An 18,396-nucleotide genomic window follows, 5' to 3' on the forward strand; every position below is an offset into this window, starting at 1 on the left:
GACAGCACAGAGTAAACTGCTGTTCTTCATTATCTTCCTCTCTCTGGTGAACACTTCCCCTGTGTAAATAGAGACTGGAGAGAAACTGAGGCTTGGGCCTTTCCTACATTTAGAAAATGTTTCTTTAAGCAGAGTTCCACTATTGTTCAGAGAGATGGAGGCCAGGAAGCAGGGGTAAACGAGTGCAGGTGTGCTTGGACTGTGCATCCTGACTGTCTCCTCACACTACTCCTTCTGCCTTTTGATAGGCCTACAACCCAAAAATATGCATTGTTCTTTTCTGCTCTGCAGGCACAGTCTTGGGCAGACACTAGAAGGGGGAGCCGATGACATACCTGCATTTTGCCAGGCTCTTGTTCTTTCTTCTTCTCACCAGTAACTGCAATTGTTGCAAAGTACTGGATGACACGCTTTGTGTTCACAGTCTTCCCTGCACCGGATTCTCCACTGTTGAAATGAAACTATTGTTACAGGAAACAGGAAACTTTTTTACTTTTCTGTCAGCTTTGTCACACATACCAAAATATACTTACGTGATAAGGATTGACTGATTGCTACGATCTGAAAACAAAGTCACAGAAAGAGCTGTTCAAATAAGATGTGGAGGGCTTCTGTTCCTCAGACATAACTAACTGACTTCAAGGGAAAGAACTATACCATAACTGTATTTATCACTTTAATACCAGATGAAGTAAACTCTGCATTAGTCTGCGTGTGGATTTTTTTTGTGCATGAAGGGATGGAGCAGCCCAAAATCTAACCCCAAGTGGTTGTTCTTCACAAGGCTTTCTCCTTACTATTAGTTTTCTTTTATGTGTAGACCTTGGCTTAATATTACTTGATCAGAATCAGATTCTCTGCTGTGTTCCTTCCTTACAAGTCCTTTAAATTTCTTACCAGGAGAGTGGGCACAAAGCTGTATAGCTAGCTACTGTCTTTCCTTCATTATCTGACAGCACAGAGGTCATTAAGATGTCACAGGCAGTCTAATCTTGAGTCGTGCCATAGGACTGCGGGAGCTGTCACCATCAGGCACTAAGCAGAATAACACCTAAGATGCCTGAGCTGTCAAGTATTCCTTGACCAAGCAGCCAGCCCTGCGTAAAGTAGGATTACCCATTCTTGCCAAATGACTCACCAGTCAGCATGGACTGATAGGCGTTGTCAGAGATGGAGAAGATGTGTGGAGGGGCCTCCTGGCGCTTCTTGCCTCGGTAGCCAGCCACCACCTCTGCATTGTACACTGGCAGCCACTTGTAGGGGTTGACAGTGACACAGAAGAGACCTGAGTAGGTCTGCAAGGAAGGGAGACAGCACACTGGCTTCCACTTAGCCTGGCAGAGCAGTTCCTCCTAGCTACCCAAAGGAAGACTGCTGCTGGCACTTACGTAGATCATCCAGGCTGCGTAACGCTCTTTGAGGTTGTACAGCACAGCGGGTTCGTGGAGGTGGGTCATCATGGCCATGTCCTCGATTTTATCAAATTTGGGAGGATTCATGGGAAAGACATCATCATCCGTTACAGTCACAGTCTGACAAAATCAGAAGGGAACAATAGGAGAAGAAATCTAAGCCAGGGAACTACATGAACTGGATGATCATGTTAGAGTAAGAGTTGGTATCACTTACTGTATCATCATATCTTTTAACTGTGACTTTGCCTCCTTCTCTGCTCTGTATGGTACCTTTCACATACATTTGCTTTTCATCCACAATGAAACAGGCTGCCTTAGCATTAAATGGACGATTCTGCGCTTCAATTCTCTCCTTCTCAGTCTTCCGTAAAAAGGGAGCAGCTTCTCCAAAGATTGCCATCTCTGCATCTGAACTCATGGCTGAAGTTGCTCTGGAGGAATTCAGAGAAGTTTCAGAGAGCCTGTGCATTTGTTATTTATATTTGTCCAGAAAGTGGTCATGACCAATGACTTAAAGAAAGAAGAGGACTAATCAACATCAGGCACTTAACTTCTGCCTCCATTTTAAGTATCCCCTGAAGAAGTCCTGATAAAGAAATTTCCTTTTGTAGGCAGGGGTGTATAGTCTTTGAAGACACCCTGCTTAACTGGGATGCCTGGTGCCCAAGTGAGGGCAGAAAGAATGTCAAGCTAGAGTCTTCAAAAGTCTCTCCTACTGTAACTTCACCTGCTATTCACACAGCTGCACAGCCACACAATTCTCAAAGTCACATACACATAGCCACTTCGATAGATTGTTTCATTATAGATCTAAAAATTTAGACACAAGTAAGATCCACAAATTAAGCAGATTGGGTCTCAAACGTAATTTCTAGGTGGAGGTATACTTGGCACTCTTCTGTTTTCTATGTTTTAATACCAAGCAGGGAAAGTTCAACGAGTTTCTGTCTGTATCAAGCACTGGAACAAATTGTAAGGGTCAGTCATTGCCTATTGAAAGCCAAACCTGTTTATCATATGAACCAAATATAAAACACCTCTTCAGATCTATGGCAAAGTTGGCTAATAAAGGAATATTATGCATATTGAAGGTAATAATTAATAGCATAGTATTATCTAGCTAGATAAGGACTTGACATAATATTTCAAAGAATTAAAATGACAAAGTACCTTTTAGCTTTAATATATTACATAAAGTAATATTGGTTATGAATCATTAAAAAACAGTTAGTGTGTACCAATATCTACCTGTCATTTAGTTAGGGATTTGTCTAGTAGAAGTAATTCAGAAAACTGCTTTGTGCTCAGTTTTATTTTACATTTTTAGCAATATCTAGTAAAAATTCTACAACACAAATAGCTGCTATAGTTCGCTATGGTCAGAAGGACTGACATGGATAGTTCAAGAGCATTTGGAAACAACACAGGCAGAAATCATGTAAGCAGGAACCAGCATAAAGAGAATGTTCTTCTCCAGGCAAGCTAATACACAGGCTAGCAAAAAAAACCTACCCAAATTCTAAGCTCCTGCTACTTCAAGGGCTGTCTGATGCACCGTGGTACTAAAAAAGATAAAGGAATAGCATTAAACAACTCAGATGTACACTTACAAATCATCACAGTACCGAAACAATCAACATGGAGTGGTTTTATGAGCAAGAAAATGATGAAAGGAGCCTGAAGGCATTTGTAATGCTGGTTTTGGACACATTGCAGTAGAAGTGCTAATCTCTTTCTGCTATGTGATATGCACCTTTCAAGACTTTGAGGGACCACATCTCTCAAGAGTCTTTAATACCCAGGAATTTCAAAGCACAGAATCCAGAAGCTTTAACTCACTCTGAAAGTATTATTCTATGTGTGTAGAGCCCAGCATTTTAGTGTATGTGATCCTGCCTCTGAGTGGCTCAAGTGAAGCAACATGAAAGAACAGAGTGTCCGTGTAAAGGTGAAGCTGAGCATCAGAAAATGCCAACAGATTATCAGAAAGCTTCCTGAGGGGCACAGTCTGTTAAACTACTGAATGTCTTTCATAGGAAATAGTGTAAAATTTTTATCTTTATACATTCATGAGCAGAGAAGAAGGCATTCTCTGCGAGAATAGCCTGTACTTCCATCCCTTTCAGCTCAAACTTCAGCAAGAATTTTTTGGTATTAGGACGGAAGACGTATGTGGAGGGTTCCTTCTGTTGCTCTGGTGAACTCTCCCAGTCACTCAGTCACTAACCTTACCCAGAAAACCTAAGAAAACCTAGAAGCGAATGGTGCATATGAAGTTCGCTGTGAAGGTGACTCTTTGTACATAAACAGATCTGTCTATCAGACAGGAGAGAAGATCATCCTGAACTTTATTCTGGTTTCAGGACCTGTGCAAGAAGCCAAAGTCAGCATATAATGTTCTAGACCTTACCTTACAGGAAACTAACTTAAAACAGGATAAGCTTAGACCTTCTTGAATTGTACTTCAAGCCTCCTGTCTGACCACCTCATTTTCAGGCTTCCAGAAGTTGTTTAGATGACACAGGGTGAATTTTAACAATCTATAAATCCCAGAATCACAGGTTACACCACAAAAAGACATCACTGTCAATTTCTCTCATGTCCTCTTGGCTAAGCTTGAGTATCTGTCACTTTTCCTTCCCAATAAATGGAATATTTACTACCAAAAGTTGTGAATATGCTTATATTGATTAAAATAATATATATCCTTTTCAGTGAACCTGGTTCTACAACACCTTCTTTTGCCACCTGGCCTTGCCATTGCCTGGGAGAGCTTCACTCATTGCTCAGGATCAATTAGCAGTACTACATGTTGTTTGTTAAACGCTTCAGAGAGCCCAGGAAGATATCTGCTTTCAGTATCTGTGTGGAATGGTTAAAGGAAGGACAGAGACAGTTAAATCAAAAACATTTGTATCAAACATTTATATAGCTTGCGTAGCCTCTCCCAGCAGCTGAACCGTACACAAAGCCTTACAACTCTTGAGCTACAGCCAAATCCCACAGAAAATCTTGTGTTCCTCCCCACATTACTGTGATCTGAAGAAAATTAATGTCTAGGAAAAGATCAGCTACATTACATATATTTTCCCAATCAATTTCATCTGCCTTCAGAGCTAGTTTCCTGTGCCTTTCATAGGGCTTGGAGGTAGCAAAGTTTGTAGAAGGCCCCTCAAAGGAACGGCATGGCATGGCTCTTCTGCTGCAGCTTGAGCCACCACACTGGAGTGGTTTGGGTCTTATAACTGTGACATTGCATGTAAAGCATGACCTGGAACATTCAAAGTGGGGAGTGAAGAAAATGTCCCTACATATTCCACCTCTTTGCAGACCTGTGGAGATACCATAGTCAGAGTATGAAGCAAGCAGATGGGACTTACCGTGAGATGCTGAGGTAACAAAGAGTAAGGTTGCCTTCAGCTGTGGCTCTTTATATGTAATCTCCTGCCCACACAGCATTCAAGCGCTCTATTTTTGGTCAATAATGATTTACTCTTTAGTTGTAAACTTGTTGAAGTGCTGATCTCTCTGCTAATTACTCAGAGACAGGATTGGTTTAAGGTTGTATGGAGTCAGCTGCACTGACCTGTTCTTTTCACATTGCTCTGTGCCAGGATGGAGGATGAAGGAACCCAAAGACAGCTCTGATAATGCCAAATAAGGCAACACTTGGCTTTTGACTTCAAGAGATTCCTTTAACCAACAAGATGAGTTTTCTTCTAATTGTTCACAATTATTTCTTTATGGACTATGACTTTAACGGATCCCATCCTATCCTCTCTGTCTATCTACACATGCTGATAGAGAAGGAGGAAGGCTTAATGAGGCAGAATTTTTCTCTGATGAAATTTCTTTATGTCACTGTGTGGGGTGCTGGCAAGCTTGAAACCAGCCTCAAGCTTGGAACACAGTAAGACCACTGTCAGCCTACTGACCACAAGACAGACTTGCAGTCCTGGCCTGTAGGTTTACAATACCTGAGGTCTGCAGGCATACTCAGGGTCTCAGCCTGCAGGAAGGAGCCTGACTTCTGTGCCACTCCATTATCCTGCATCGGATGTCAAGAAGCAGGCTGAACGTCGAAACTTTGACTTCCTCTGTAAAGGTATATGGAAAGACAGTGTCTGCTCCTTTGAGAGTAACTGGTTAAGGACCTTTTTTGACACCACAAGGGAAAGCAAGAAAGGAAGGGAACCATAAACAAGAACATACCAAGACACAAACCTGACTAACAAATGGTCAGGGGGGACATGATGGGAACCAAACCTGGTCAGCCACACTACTTGATGAAGGCATGTGAGAGTGTGAAAATGTTTATTCCAGCAAGGTAAAAGGGGGAACCAGAAACAATATATACAGAGACGCAGACAAACATGGAGACGATGAGAAGAAACAAACCTCACCAGTCACACTAATTGGTAGACAGTCATGAAGCTACAGGTGCCACTTCTAGGAAGATCAACCTGGACTGTGAACCAAGGGAGATCCCAGACAGGGTTGGGGTGGGTGCAGGAACTGACAGCTGTACAAACCCATGAGGGGACATGCAAGGGAAGGGGGACCAGAGAGGAACAAAGAAGGGGGTAAAGAGAAAAGGGTATAAAAGGGACCAGTCACATGCAAAACGGGGCCAGTCAGTGCACTTGTCTGGCTGAGCCCTGCACCTGGTCACCACAGTCTGTCCTGTCTTCTTACATCTCCTTAAATCTTTTCTTAACTATCTCTTTGGGTAATCTCATTCTCTATCCCATGTATGCATGTGCATACATGGACTAAGTGTCAGCTACAGGAGAGGCCTCTGTGTGTATGTGTGAGTAAAAATTGGTGCCAGCTACTGGAGTCAGGCTGGAGGCACCCCTGTCCTGTGTTGTCAGCTGTTGGAGCCAGTGGGGTCTCAGCATCAGCTACTGGACCGAGTGGAGGTCTTCAGCTTCCAGACACTTGGGTGGGAACAATGTGTATTCCCAAAACCAGTTAGTGGGGGACATAGGAGTGAGTGAGGTGAGCGAGGGGCTCAGTGCCGGTGGCTTAGAGTGGGACCAGAATTAACAGCCCATGTGCCCTGTGCCAGCTGCTGGGGGGAGCTGAGCAGCTGTGTCTTCCCCAGTCCTGCTATGCATGGTATGTGCATGTGCATTCACTAACAAACTTTAAGCTGGACCAGCTAGTAACTAGGGGGACCTCAGGTCCAGGCTGAGGTTTCACGCAGGTGGGGTTTCTGCTGTGAAATTATGTAATAATTTTTGTACTCCTTTGTAAGCATTTAACATTTACAATATCCTGTGTCAGTCAGTTAATTGCATGTATGAAGATAATGTTTTCAGAGCAATAGCTGTTGTACCTGTGTGGTGTCTTCTGAGTGGTGATGGCCATAGAATCATAGAATCATAGAACAGCTGGGGATGGAAGGGACCTCTAAAGGCCATCTAGTCCAACCGTGCTGCAGTGAGCAGGGACATCTTCACCTGGATCAGGTTGCTCAGAGGCCCGTCCAACCTGACCTTGAATGTTTCCAGAGATGGGGCATCCACCACCTCTCTGGGCAACCTGTGCCAGTGTTTCACCACCCTCATCGTGAAAAATGTCTTCCTTATATCCAATGTAAATTTACCTTCTTTCAATTTAAAACCATTACCCCAAATCCTACTGAACCATTAGCCCAGGCCCTACTAAAATGTTTGTTCCGATCTTTCTTATAAGCTCCCTTTAAGTACTGAAATGCTGCAACAAGGTCTCCCCCGAGTCATCTTAGAAGCCATTTCTGTGTGTAAAAATTGGAATAATTTTTTCTCATGGGAATTATTTCACATTTGTTGTTATTAAATCAGTCTGCAGATTTATCACTCAATTACAAGACAGTTACAATGAGGAAAGCAAGGAATGGAACTCTCCATCTTTTCTCTTGAAGCTGCTCTGATATGAAGAAAAAATTCAAAGTGTTCTGAGTTAGAACAAACACAAGTGAGCCAGAGATAACCACATCTCTGTAGGATCAGAGCTCCTACAACAAGAAGGTGTCCATTCATGCTATTTAATCAATAGTTGCTTGCTGTAAAACATACAAAGAGGCCTTTGAATAAGATTTAGCACGTAGAGCTAAACAGATAGATTTCCTAACCAGTAGGTTAGGAAGTCATCCCTACTTTTCTGCCTGTGTCCCAAGCACTTCTGTAGACTTTTTCTTTTTTTTTTCCCCTCTTGAAGAGTAGAATTTCAGAAGGAACGTTGAGGATGTTACTCCGTTCCCACATGGACCTATACACATGCTGTGAGCTTGCTGAGAGCCATATAGTTATGGGAATGAGAGCTTGAGATCAGAATTCTTCGAGCGACAGTAAGAGTTAATTTCAGGTCTCTCACAGCTTGGGTAAATGCTCTTACCGTTAGATTACTTTGTACAGCAGATGAGGTGGTGAAGTAGATTTGTCATCATTACCTCATCTTTTCCTTATTTTAAAGGCAGAAGAAACGTGTGTCAGAAAATGGTTTAAAGTTTAAAGGCCATGAAATCTTATCACCTACTTATGACATTGACCCAGGTCCCTGTCTGGAAAGAGATGGATTTTGAGATGCATTGCTGTCATTGCTTTATGTTGGCTCAATCTAGAGAATGTCCTTGGTGCATTTACACAATTCTCATTGGCTGTTTGTTTTGGATTATGTTCATGATGCCTGCTATTTGGGTACACTGCATAGGAAGTAAAGGCACCTAATAGGGTATACTGGATTCTGTTACAGAACATGGACTTCTTCAAGTCTAGCATTGCAACATGCAGTGTTGACACCTGTCCTGTTTAGGCCTTTTCACTCGCTTCTGGAGTATTTTTTAGTATGCTTTTCAATGCTTTCACTACATGGTTTGTTTTTTTTTAAATCAGAATCATTGCCAGTCCGTCACAGCCTGGCCTGAAGTGCAAGTGCAGACACTGTATGAAATGACAATGATAATTACTCAGATGTGGAGACAATATTATTACTGTATTTTCCTTGACCAATTGCTATGTATCATAGATTAAAATTAGCTGTGCTGGTTTCAGCACTGAACTTGCATGCACTTTTTACATTTTATCAGTCTCAAGTCCTGGTTTTAGTACTCCCCCCATCTGTGTTACTGGCTTCATTCTTCATTATTTACTACATGCACTTACATTTTCATTTTAATTATGTGCATCTTTAGCTTAACCATAGGGATAACAACCATAATTACCTTTTGTTAGAGACTATCTTGTCTTTTATATCTGACTCATCTAATTCTTTTATAAGTGATTTTGCAGTTTCTCCTGGGTATTTTTTTTATTTAAACAGTATATGGTGAAGAACAAATCCTTTCCAAAGCACACCCACCCACTGGTGAGTCTACGCATACAGAATCATTTTGACACCTGTCAGTTAAGCAATTTGTAATCTGTGTAGTGTGTACTGCTCTGGTTTTGTGATATTCTAGCTTACTAAAATACCTACAAATGAAAATCAGTAACAGATCAATGTGCTATTAGTATTATTACTTTTAACAAGAAAGTATATAAATTCATAAATTTTAATGCAGTTTAAGCTACCTTAAAAAGACAGTACAAATTACTGTATTTGGTTTGGCATATCAGGTATTCCAGTATTTGCTTCAACTCAATATCTATATGCTTAGTTTGTTAATTACAACAACATTATAGGTGTTACAAACATTTATTATATTTATAGAATTTTAAATTACTACCTGCCCTCTGAGGATTCCACAATATTTCAGGAATTATTGAAAATCAGTATTAATGATGCTTTTGAAATATAGTCTCTGCTTGCCAGATTGTCAGAACAAGTTACTTCAGAAAAGGCATGCAAAAGGAAAGAAGAAAATGAGTAACATGGAATAACCTCCACCGGAGGAAGGACTAAGTAGAATTTAATTCTCCAGCTTGAAAAAAATTCAGTGGAGAAGGTAATATACCTATATTAACTAAAAAATTCTGAGTGTTGTAGCTGTATTCACTGTCTCTTTTATGTAAGAACTAATTCACTGCTACCATGCAAAGCACAATGTGCAAAATTTGTGCATTTGATTATCTTATAAATTCTTTACTCTTTGTGGATAAAAAAGTGCTTGTTTTCTTTTTTCCTGTGATTCTGTCAGGATTCCTCAGTTCCCTGCATTTAGTGTGGCGTGCAACACCACACCTGTTCATAGCACTAAATAGCTTTGGTCCTATTATGGTTACCCAGTATCTTTTCCATTGGATGCCCACGAAGAGATAATTTTCCTAGTACAAGTGCCCAGTGAAGTAAGCCTGCCTGTACTAAGTCCCCAGACCTCTGATTAATAAGTTGTATATCTGCAACTTTCTGACACCGTTGGGACAGATGGACATTTTGATCTGAACTAGTAAAGTTATTCTCACGTTTCATACCCACCCCCTCTTTTTCTAGGCCTTTGAGCAGATACATATTTTTTCTCACACCACCCAGCTTTCAGACTTTTTATCACTCCATTTTAACAGTTATTGTGTTGCTGTTATTGCAGTACACGAGGAAGAATGAAAGGGGAAGAGAGGCAACTAACTTCTTGTTGTCCCATCATCTTGTTGGGCTGGATGAGTGGTCAGTGAGGTGGACTGAGAACTGGCTGAATGACAGAACTCAGAGGGTTGTCATCAGCGGCACTGAGTCTAGTTGGATGCCTGTAACTAGTGGTATCTCCCAGGGGTCAGTACTGGGCCCAGCCTTGTTCAGCTTCTTCATCAATGACCTGGATGAAGAGTTAGAATGTACCCTCAGCAAGTTTGCTGATGACACCAAACTGGGAGGAGCGGTGGATACACTGGCAGGCTGTGCTGCCATTCAGCGTGACCTGGACAGGCTGGAAAGTTGGGCAGAGAGGAATCTGATGAGGTTCAACAAGGGCACGTGCAGGGTCCTGCACCTGGGGAGGAACAACCCCAGGCACCAGTACAGGCTTGGGGTGGACCTGCTGGAGAGCAGCTCTGTGGAGAGGGACCTGGGTGTCCTGGTGGACAACAGGTTGACCATGAGCCAGCAGTGTGCCCTGGCTGCCAAGAAGGCCAATGTGATCCTGGGGTGCATCAAGAGGATTGTGGCCAGCAGGTCGAGGGAGGTTCTCCTTCCCCTCTACACTGCCCTAGTGAGGCCCCGTCTGCAGTACTGTGTCCGGTTCTGGGCTCCCCACTTCAGGAAAGGTGAGGAGCTACTGGAGAGAGTCCAGCGGAGGGCTACGAGGATGGTGAGGAGAATGGAGCATCTCTCCTATGAGGAAAGGCTGAGGGAGCTGGGCTTGTTCAGCCTGAAGAAGAGAAGGCTGCGAGGGCACCTAATAAATACTTATATCTGAAGAGTGGGTGTCAGGAGGATGGGGCCAAACTCTTTTCAGTGGTGCCCAGCGACAGGACAAGGGGCAATGGGCACAAACTGAGGCACAGGAAGTTCCGTCTGAACATGAGGAAGAACTTCTTCACTCTGAGGGTGACGGAGCCCTGGCCCAGGATGCCCAGGGAGGTTTTGGAGTCTCCTTCTCTGGAGATATTCAAGACCCGCTTGGACAAGGTCCTGTGCAGCCTGCTCTGGGTTGACCCTGCTTTGTCAGGGGGGTTGGGCTAGAAGACCCACAGAGGTCCCTTCCAATGGCAAACATTCTATGATTCTGTGATTCTGTGATTCCCCCATCAATTTAAACAGCTTCTGACACTACAACTTGTTGTGGTTTTAGTCTTCACGTAGGATTCTTCCATTACATCTTCAGTAATGCAAAGTTGCCTGGCTGTTAAATTTATTAATCTGCACTAGTAATTCTATAAGTTTCAACTGTATCCTTAACTGTTTGTGCAGGTTTCTGAAAGCCACAAAGATACTCTGTCATATACATCATTAGTGATCATTATGGTGTAAATCCCGTTCCCTGTGCTTTAGATTACGTGTTTGCAAAGTTGTGTGGGATTGGTTCTGGAGAAAAGGAGGAAGAGAAACACCATGCACAAGACACAGAACTGTGTCTTGACTCACTGCAATTTAATGCCATCGTAACCCCACAGTTTCATTTCATAATGTCCTGTTTATTGAAAGCTTTTTTGTATACGGTCTCCAATTCCATGGGCAAAAGAGTGAGAATTCCTCCATAGCTCCTCTCAGATTAGACAGATGATTTTTAGGTTCAAATGATCAAGTGATGGCAGAATAAATGCATATTCATGGAAAGATGTATCTTCAAATATGTTTTGGAACTCACCAAGGGTTTCTGATTGAATAGAGACACGTATTGAGCTTTGAAAATATGTACTAAAAGTTCATCTTCTCAACCTGACTTTAAATTACACTCTTTTCTAAAGAAAGTTGAAAGATAGTTTGTGTAAAAGGAAATGAAAGTTAATCTAAACATGTCAACAGTGTATGATACTGTATGCTGATTTTCTGCATCACTAAGCAAAAGTTGACACTGCACCACAGCCAGATAGAATTAATGATAATCTTTGAGGGATTCCTTTCTAAAAATACATTTGCAAGCTTTTTTCATCGCTGACAACTACCCCCAGTCTAGAAGAGCTTCTGTTGTAATACTGGAACACGGGCATCGAAGATTTCTTTTAGCTAACTACTGAATGCTGCAGAATGATCAAAGATATATATTGTGTATTTTGGAAGAAAAGTGATATCTATCCTAAATTTATTGTGCTGTCTTTTTTTTTCTGGCATAAAGCAGTGATATGATCATATCTTCAGGTTGTTTCAGCAGTTGCAAGGTTGGCAGCAATCCATACTCTATGCAAGTTACTGACAAGAACTATTTATTACTCTGTGGACTGTGGGGCTATTTCCCCTTAACTGAGAGGTCTTCTACTTCCTTCTGCCCTTCCTGAGGCAACCAAACTAGAAAGCACTTCATTACCAGGCCATCATTTGTACCTTGGCATTGTGAAGGGAACTAACCACTTTTTTCCCAGGTAATTCTGGCAGCAAAAGCAGAAGCAGAGGCAGGAGCAATTGAAACAATACAGATTGTTTGCTCCCACTTAGAGTTGGTCTCACACTTGTACTTTCTTCTTGTACAAGAGCAAATTATATTGCTTATTTGGGATGTTATCCAGTAGCAGCAGAGAAAAAAAAATGGTATTAGGAAAAAAATGGCTTGACTTCCATGCCAGAATTGTTCAGCTAATAAAATGATGACAATTGTACACTCTGCCTGTTGCCAAATAGACAAAATGAATAGTAATAAGGTGGCCAAGACCAGATGGGATTTACACAAGAACTGCAAAAAGACATGGGGATGAAACAGCTGAACTATTGGCTATGGTGTGTGAGCTTTTACTAAAACTGCCTTGCTTTTGGATATCTGGAAGTTGTGTAGTAGAATGCTAATTTTTAAAACATGTTTCAGTAAACCCGGTGCCTGCTCTGGGAAAGGAGTAGAAGATAATAATTAGTAGAATTTGAGGACACACTGGGAAAGATAGCATACTGAGAAAAATAGCTTTTGTAAGGGGAGGTAGTATTCCACAAACCCAGTGGAGAATCAAAAATAGGTGGATAGGTGGGAGAACCGGCTGGTATTGCCTTAATGAATATCAAAAAGCCATGTGAGAAGGTATATCACCTTTCTTAAGGAAGCTAAATGTGTGTCTGTGTTGTTATGTGAGATAGTTCAGAGAGATGATCCCGGACAAGGACAAGCCAATAATCATTGCTGCAGACATAGGACTGTCTCTGAGGATGGTCTCTGAGTGTCCAAAGTGGCTCGATCTGAAGCAAATCTCAAGAGGAGCTTGGAGGAAAGCTCACTCCAGCAGCTCTATTTACATATCTATTGCATCAGAGCCCAGCATAGCCCTCCAGTACTGCAACAGGCCTTGTGTCCTCATACTCCTTATGTAACCTCACACTCCTCCAAAGTAATATCCCATCGACCCTCGCTATCCTTCTCTGTAGAGCCTGCTAACAGGTTATGAAACGGCTATCATTATTTTAAGTCATTAATGTACTGAGTAATGATTACCAGGGTGTCAGAAGGATCTTGCCTAGTGCTAACGACTCCACTGCTTTTTGTAAAATATCTTCTACATCTGGGACTTCAACACTGTGCTTTGCTTGAGCTGTTTCCTGTTCAAAGTAGGCAGTAAAGACAGAATGGAGAAGTGACCTTCTGGCACAGTCAGGATTGCTTTTCTTTATTGCCCTCCTATTGCCCATACCTGCCTCACCTTTCTCCTGCGGTTTTGACAGCAGTCAGCTGCAGAGCTGCACAGGTCACTGGGCTGACCCCAGGGCTCTGCTCTTCTGGTGGCCATCCAGCACTACCTGGCCAATCATCCAGTCCAAAGCTGCTCTCCAAGGCATCTTTGTGGATCCAAGCTGAATTCAGCTCCCTCAAGCACTGCTACTCTCCTTGCTATGAAAATATCTGGGAGGATGGATATAGAAAACAGTGACATTCATGAAATGCACTGTAATTCTCTAGTTTCTAAAACAGACAAGCAAACTCTGTTTTGCCCTTTTCTCTCATATTTAACAGGGAAGACCCTGCTCCAACTCTTCAGCTCCCTTCCCCTTCTTCCCAGCTGAAGCCATTTGAAGAAAATCCTGGATACTCTTGTGACAGCAATTCAGCAAGCCCAGGATTTTAGAGGAAAAGGAAACATGCTGGATCCAATAGCCTGAGAGCAGCAAGGCTGCTGTAGCTCCTTGCCCTCAGGTCCAATCAGTACCGAGGCTGCAGATGTGTTCCCAGCAGGCACACATGCACAGAGCACATGTATACAGCCCACAGGGAATCACACAGCTCCCTCTGCACATTATTGACAGTGTTCACACTGCACATTCCCATATTTACAGTACTTTCAGCTGCAAGTTTCATTTTGAAGAAAGAACTAAAAAAGGCAGGGTGGAGAGACAAAGGAGGTAGGGAAAGGGCAAAAAGTGTGAAATCCTGGATAGGAAGGTGAGACTGAGATTTGTACCTTTCATCCCTCCCAAAGGCCCATAGTGTTCCTGTATGAATTTGAGCCCTATTATCAGATGTCTTAAAATTAGAAACTCTTCTGTAAGTTGAGGACACCCATTTGCAGTTGTCAATACCTCTTTGTAACTCAACTTTCCACAAGTGTTTTGCAGAGAACCTGGCCTTAGCTTTCTGGTCTCCACCTGCTTCGTGGTCAATATAGTTAGGACTCAGTTTATGGTGGCTAACAGTTTTTCAAAAGAAACCAACTCTGCTCGCAAAGCCAATTTACACAACAGTTTTCACATAGACAACATTGTGTATGTATTTCTCAGTCCATCACCCTTGTTAGTCCTGGAGTTTCCCTCACAATATTTCAAAGGTTTGGTAAATAATTCTGACAGAAGACATTTGCAAAAGGATCAGGTCCCTCCTCATATTGGGAATACTGAATCTGCTATTTTGGGAATACTCACAGCCCAGCTGGCTTCTGCCAGCTATGCCAGGTGTTAAAGGAAAGTACACCATGCGGGATCCAAAGGACTGAGAGAAGCAAGGCTGCTGCAGCTCCGTGCCTCCAGATCCACGCCCCCTGGTCCACACCCCCTGTAGCAAGAGGAAGATGTATTCCCAGAAGGCACAAACATACACAGAGCAGAAGTATATGCACATATATGCGTTTACGTACACACATACATAAATACATCTATATGTGTATAAATCTGTATATACATACATATATCCATATATCCATACCTTGCTCCCAGGCCATCTCACCTGCTCACCAGCTGGTCTGGCTTGATCTTCGCCAGTAGTCACACACTTGCTTGCACACCCGCACTTGATCCAGTTGTTGCATCATGGACGCTCCAGCCTGTTGTCTGGCTCCAAGTGCTGCACTCACACTCTGTACACGATGAGTAGGGAGCCCTCATCCAGGACAGAGCTAGAAAGGAGTTTAATAACAGGACAGGACAGAATGCAATGATCAGGCACAGGGCATGGCCAGACAACCGTACTGACCAGCCACTAGTTACACGCTATCTTTTTATCTCCTTACCCCTCTATTTTCCTACTTTTTTCTGCCCAGATCACCTAACCCCCTCCTCTTCCACACCTTTGGTTCCTCCCTTAAACATCCTACCACCAGCCCTGTGCGACCGTGTCTGCTCTTCCCTTGAATCCTCCAATGTTCTCCCTGGCAGCAACCCTCTTCAATCCAGAAGGAGAGCTGCTCCCTGTGGCTCATGGCAGTGGGTTTCACGCCTGGATCCTGGGCCTTGTGCTGTATCAGGACAGCCTTGACAGAGGCCCGGAAAAGATGCCTGTTCCTCAGGGTTCTCCACTGCACCCTGTGCTCCCCTGGGCTGGAGAAGGATTGCTTTTGATGGGCTGATGGAACCTGTGACAAGCCTGGGAGTAGCTGGGCTGGGTGCTATTTGGGCTCTCCCTCCTGCCACTGTCGCTCTGTGCTCCTTTGTGGGTGTGCAGGCAAGTTTTTGTCACATAAGCTAACGTAGGCCACTAAGAGGTTGCCCGCATACAAGTTGGGCTTCCTCTGTGGGAACAACGTGGCATCTGCAATAGGAGGTGGAAGAGAGACCTTAAGAGGCACACACAGATCTTTCATGATGTTTTGGGATTCATTCCGTTGACTGTCCTGCTCCAAGAAGTTGCTGGTGTCAGCTGTTCCAGGGGTGGAATCAGACCCTCAGTCAATCCCAGTGTCTGCAGCCTATCACACCAGTGGGGAAGAACCCTTGCTGCAGCCTCATGTCTGAAGCGGTTCAGCAGAAGTCAGCCAGGCAGAGACAATGTCATGGCTGAACCAGGCTGAAGCCTTGTTTTATTCTTTCTGCAAGAGGATGCATAGGACTGAGTCTTTCCCACTTGCTGCTTTGCTTTCCTTCAGAGTTAGCTGAGGCATGATGGTTGTGACTGAATGGTTTTAGCTATTTAATGTTCATTGCTGGAAATGTTTATCCAGACCAGAGATGTTTTCCTCATTGCTGTTGTGTTTTAAGACTTAGCTGCAGCGAGGCACTGCTTTGTAATGGGCATAGTATGAGATTGCAATAGTCTGTTCAGTGGATATTAGAGAATATCCACCTGTCAGTCTACCTCTGATGCACAGAAGGCAGAACCGGGCTGGTAGGGATGTAGAGAATTCATTTCTCAGCTGTCTGATGTGTGAGTCTGGGAACGGGTTTGAAGATATGGTGACACTCAACTAGGACTGCAGTCAGGGGAAGCTGTCGTGTAAAGCTGTAAAATGCTTATCAAAGCCTTGAAATTGAACGCTAAAGACAGTGACTACTTTTGACCTTGATTGCAAACCAGTGATGAAATGGTAACATGTATCTTCATGTTACTGGATTACTGCTGAAAAAATAGCTTTGGAAACTTTATATATGTGTGTGTGTGTATACACACCCTTGTGTATACATATGTGTATGTATATATACACACACATAGAGATATATGTATGCATAAATTGCATACAGTAAATAAATTGATATGTAATGTTTCACACATGTATCATAACTTTGGAAAGCCTATGAGAAATTTAGTATTTCCATCTTCAAGCTTGGTTTGAATTATACCCTTTGAAGAGCAAAAAAAGGAGAAAAGTTACTGAATGGCTCTCAGTCACTGAATGCTGTCTTTCATGTGTCTTAAATTAAGAATCAGGCCTGTGGAAAACAACTAAAGGCTATATGATCTAATATATAACTAGAAGTGACTGTGGTAGACTTAACACTAGTTATAAATCTGTCTTTTCCTAACCACTGTCTTTTCCTAATCATGGTTAGGAAGCTTAATAACTTGATTTTAAGAGGGAATGGGAGGGTTATGAATGACTGGCAAACCATTTAGAATGATGATCAGTTCTGAGACCTGCAATATTATTTAGTCTAACCTGTGTTCACTGAGAAGTACAATGGATGTAAGACTGGTCTGAGACGGTGGTGTCTCGATGCCTAATGGCAGATAGATCACTCCTCTCAGAAGAAGCCAAATGAAGAAACTACAAACAGAAGCCTGATGTGAGGACAGTGGCTACATTGTGTTGTTTATCACAGCCTTCTGCTCTGGACTACTGCAAAACACAGCAGACAGCACCACAGCTTCATTGTCCAGTTAACACTGGGCTGTGACATGAAGAACATGATATGAGACCTGAGAAGAGGCGAGAGATTAGAAAGAAGGTTTTAGAGTATGGCCCAACTCAAAATGAAGATAATTGAATTTCCTTGGTGCTTGGGAACTCTGGAAAGTCATCAGGTTCATCACACCAACCAAAAAAGGAGTTGGACATGCCTGTGTAACACAAGGGAATTGCCAGCCGTGCAATAGTGCTGATGGGTCTATCAAATGCGGTCATCCTTTCTCCAGATGTGTATTTTCTCTGTTATCCTACAGAGACTGTTTTGACATTTTTCATTGTAGATAATTATTTTTTTATTCCTGAAGACATAGCAGTGCATCTTCAACAGGAATGATTGATTTTGCTTCTCCATTTCTCTTATTTCCAGGTGGAATATGACACAATCCTAAGAAGATCTCAGTGGTTCAAATCCTTTCAGACTGTGGAAGAACAGAAGCTTTAATTATTAGATTGTGACACAGAAAGTGACACTTGTTTTTCCTCATTTTCAAAGGGGTGACCATAGATTCTCTGACGTGTGCTGATCTCCGCAAAGAATGAAAACCCACATTTTGAGTAAGGCCAACCTAGGCAAAGTTATCTGGATTACCCTGGAAACTACATAGGAGCTAAATGATTGCCTGACCAGCTTAGAAGATTCAGTGGACTTTTGGGAACAGAATATAGACAATGAGTGACTGTATCAGATAGCTGGTTGTGCTGCCCTTTGAATGTGGGTTTGCACATCACTTTCATGAATTAAAGTTGTAAGTAGATCTCATTTTAGGTTGAAGTGCCCTCTAAACTGTGTTTCAAAGTGACTTGAAGGACTGTAGAGGTTTAACCTGAGAAAAGATCTTCTTGCAAATATGACACATGGTTTAATAGAATAATCAATGATT

The 18,396-nt window shown here is 42.6% G+C and overlaps 1 protein-coding gene across 1 annotated transcript in view; it reads right to left on the reverse strand.

Annotated features, from left to right (window-relative positions):
* Positions 1 to 1,833, reverse strand: part of LOC104330341 (myosin-4-like) — a 34,212-nt gene extending 32,379 nt beyond the window's left edge. Inside the window, exons 1-5 of the mRNA XM_075440712.1 lie at positions 1,630 to 1,833; positions 1,389 to 1,532; positions 1,139 to 1,295; positions 534 to 561; positions 336 to 447 (exon numbers count right to left, since the gene is read on the reverse strand). Of these exons, the coding sequence (XP_075296827.1) occupies positions 336 to 447; positions 534 to 561; positions 1,139 to 1,295; positions 1,389 to 1,532; positions 1,630 to 1,833 (645 nt within the window). The remainder of the gene's footprint in view (positions 1 to 335; positions 448 to 533; positions 562 to 1,138; positions 1,296 to 1,388; positions 1,533 to 1,629) is intronic.
* Positions 1,834 to 18,396: the final 16,563 nt, after the last annotated feature.

Source organism: Opisthocomus hoazin, chromosome 21 (assembly GCF_030867145.1).
Source record: "Opisthocomus hoazin isolate bOpiHoa1 chromosome 21, bOpiHoa1.hap1, whole genome shotgun sequence".
Classification (NCBI taxonomy): domain Eukaryota; kingdom Metazoa; phylum Chordata; class Aves; order Opisthocomiformes; family Opisthocomidae; genus Opisthocomus; species Opisthocomus hoazin.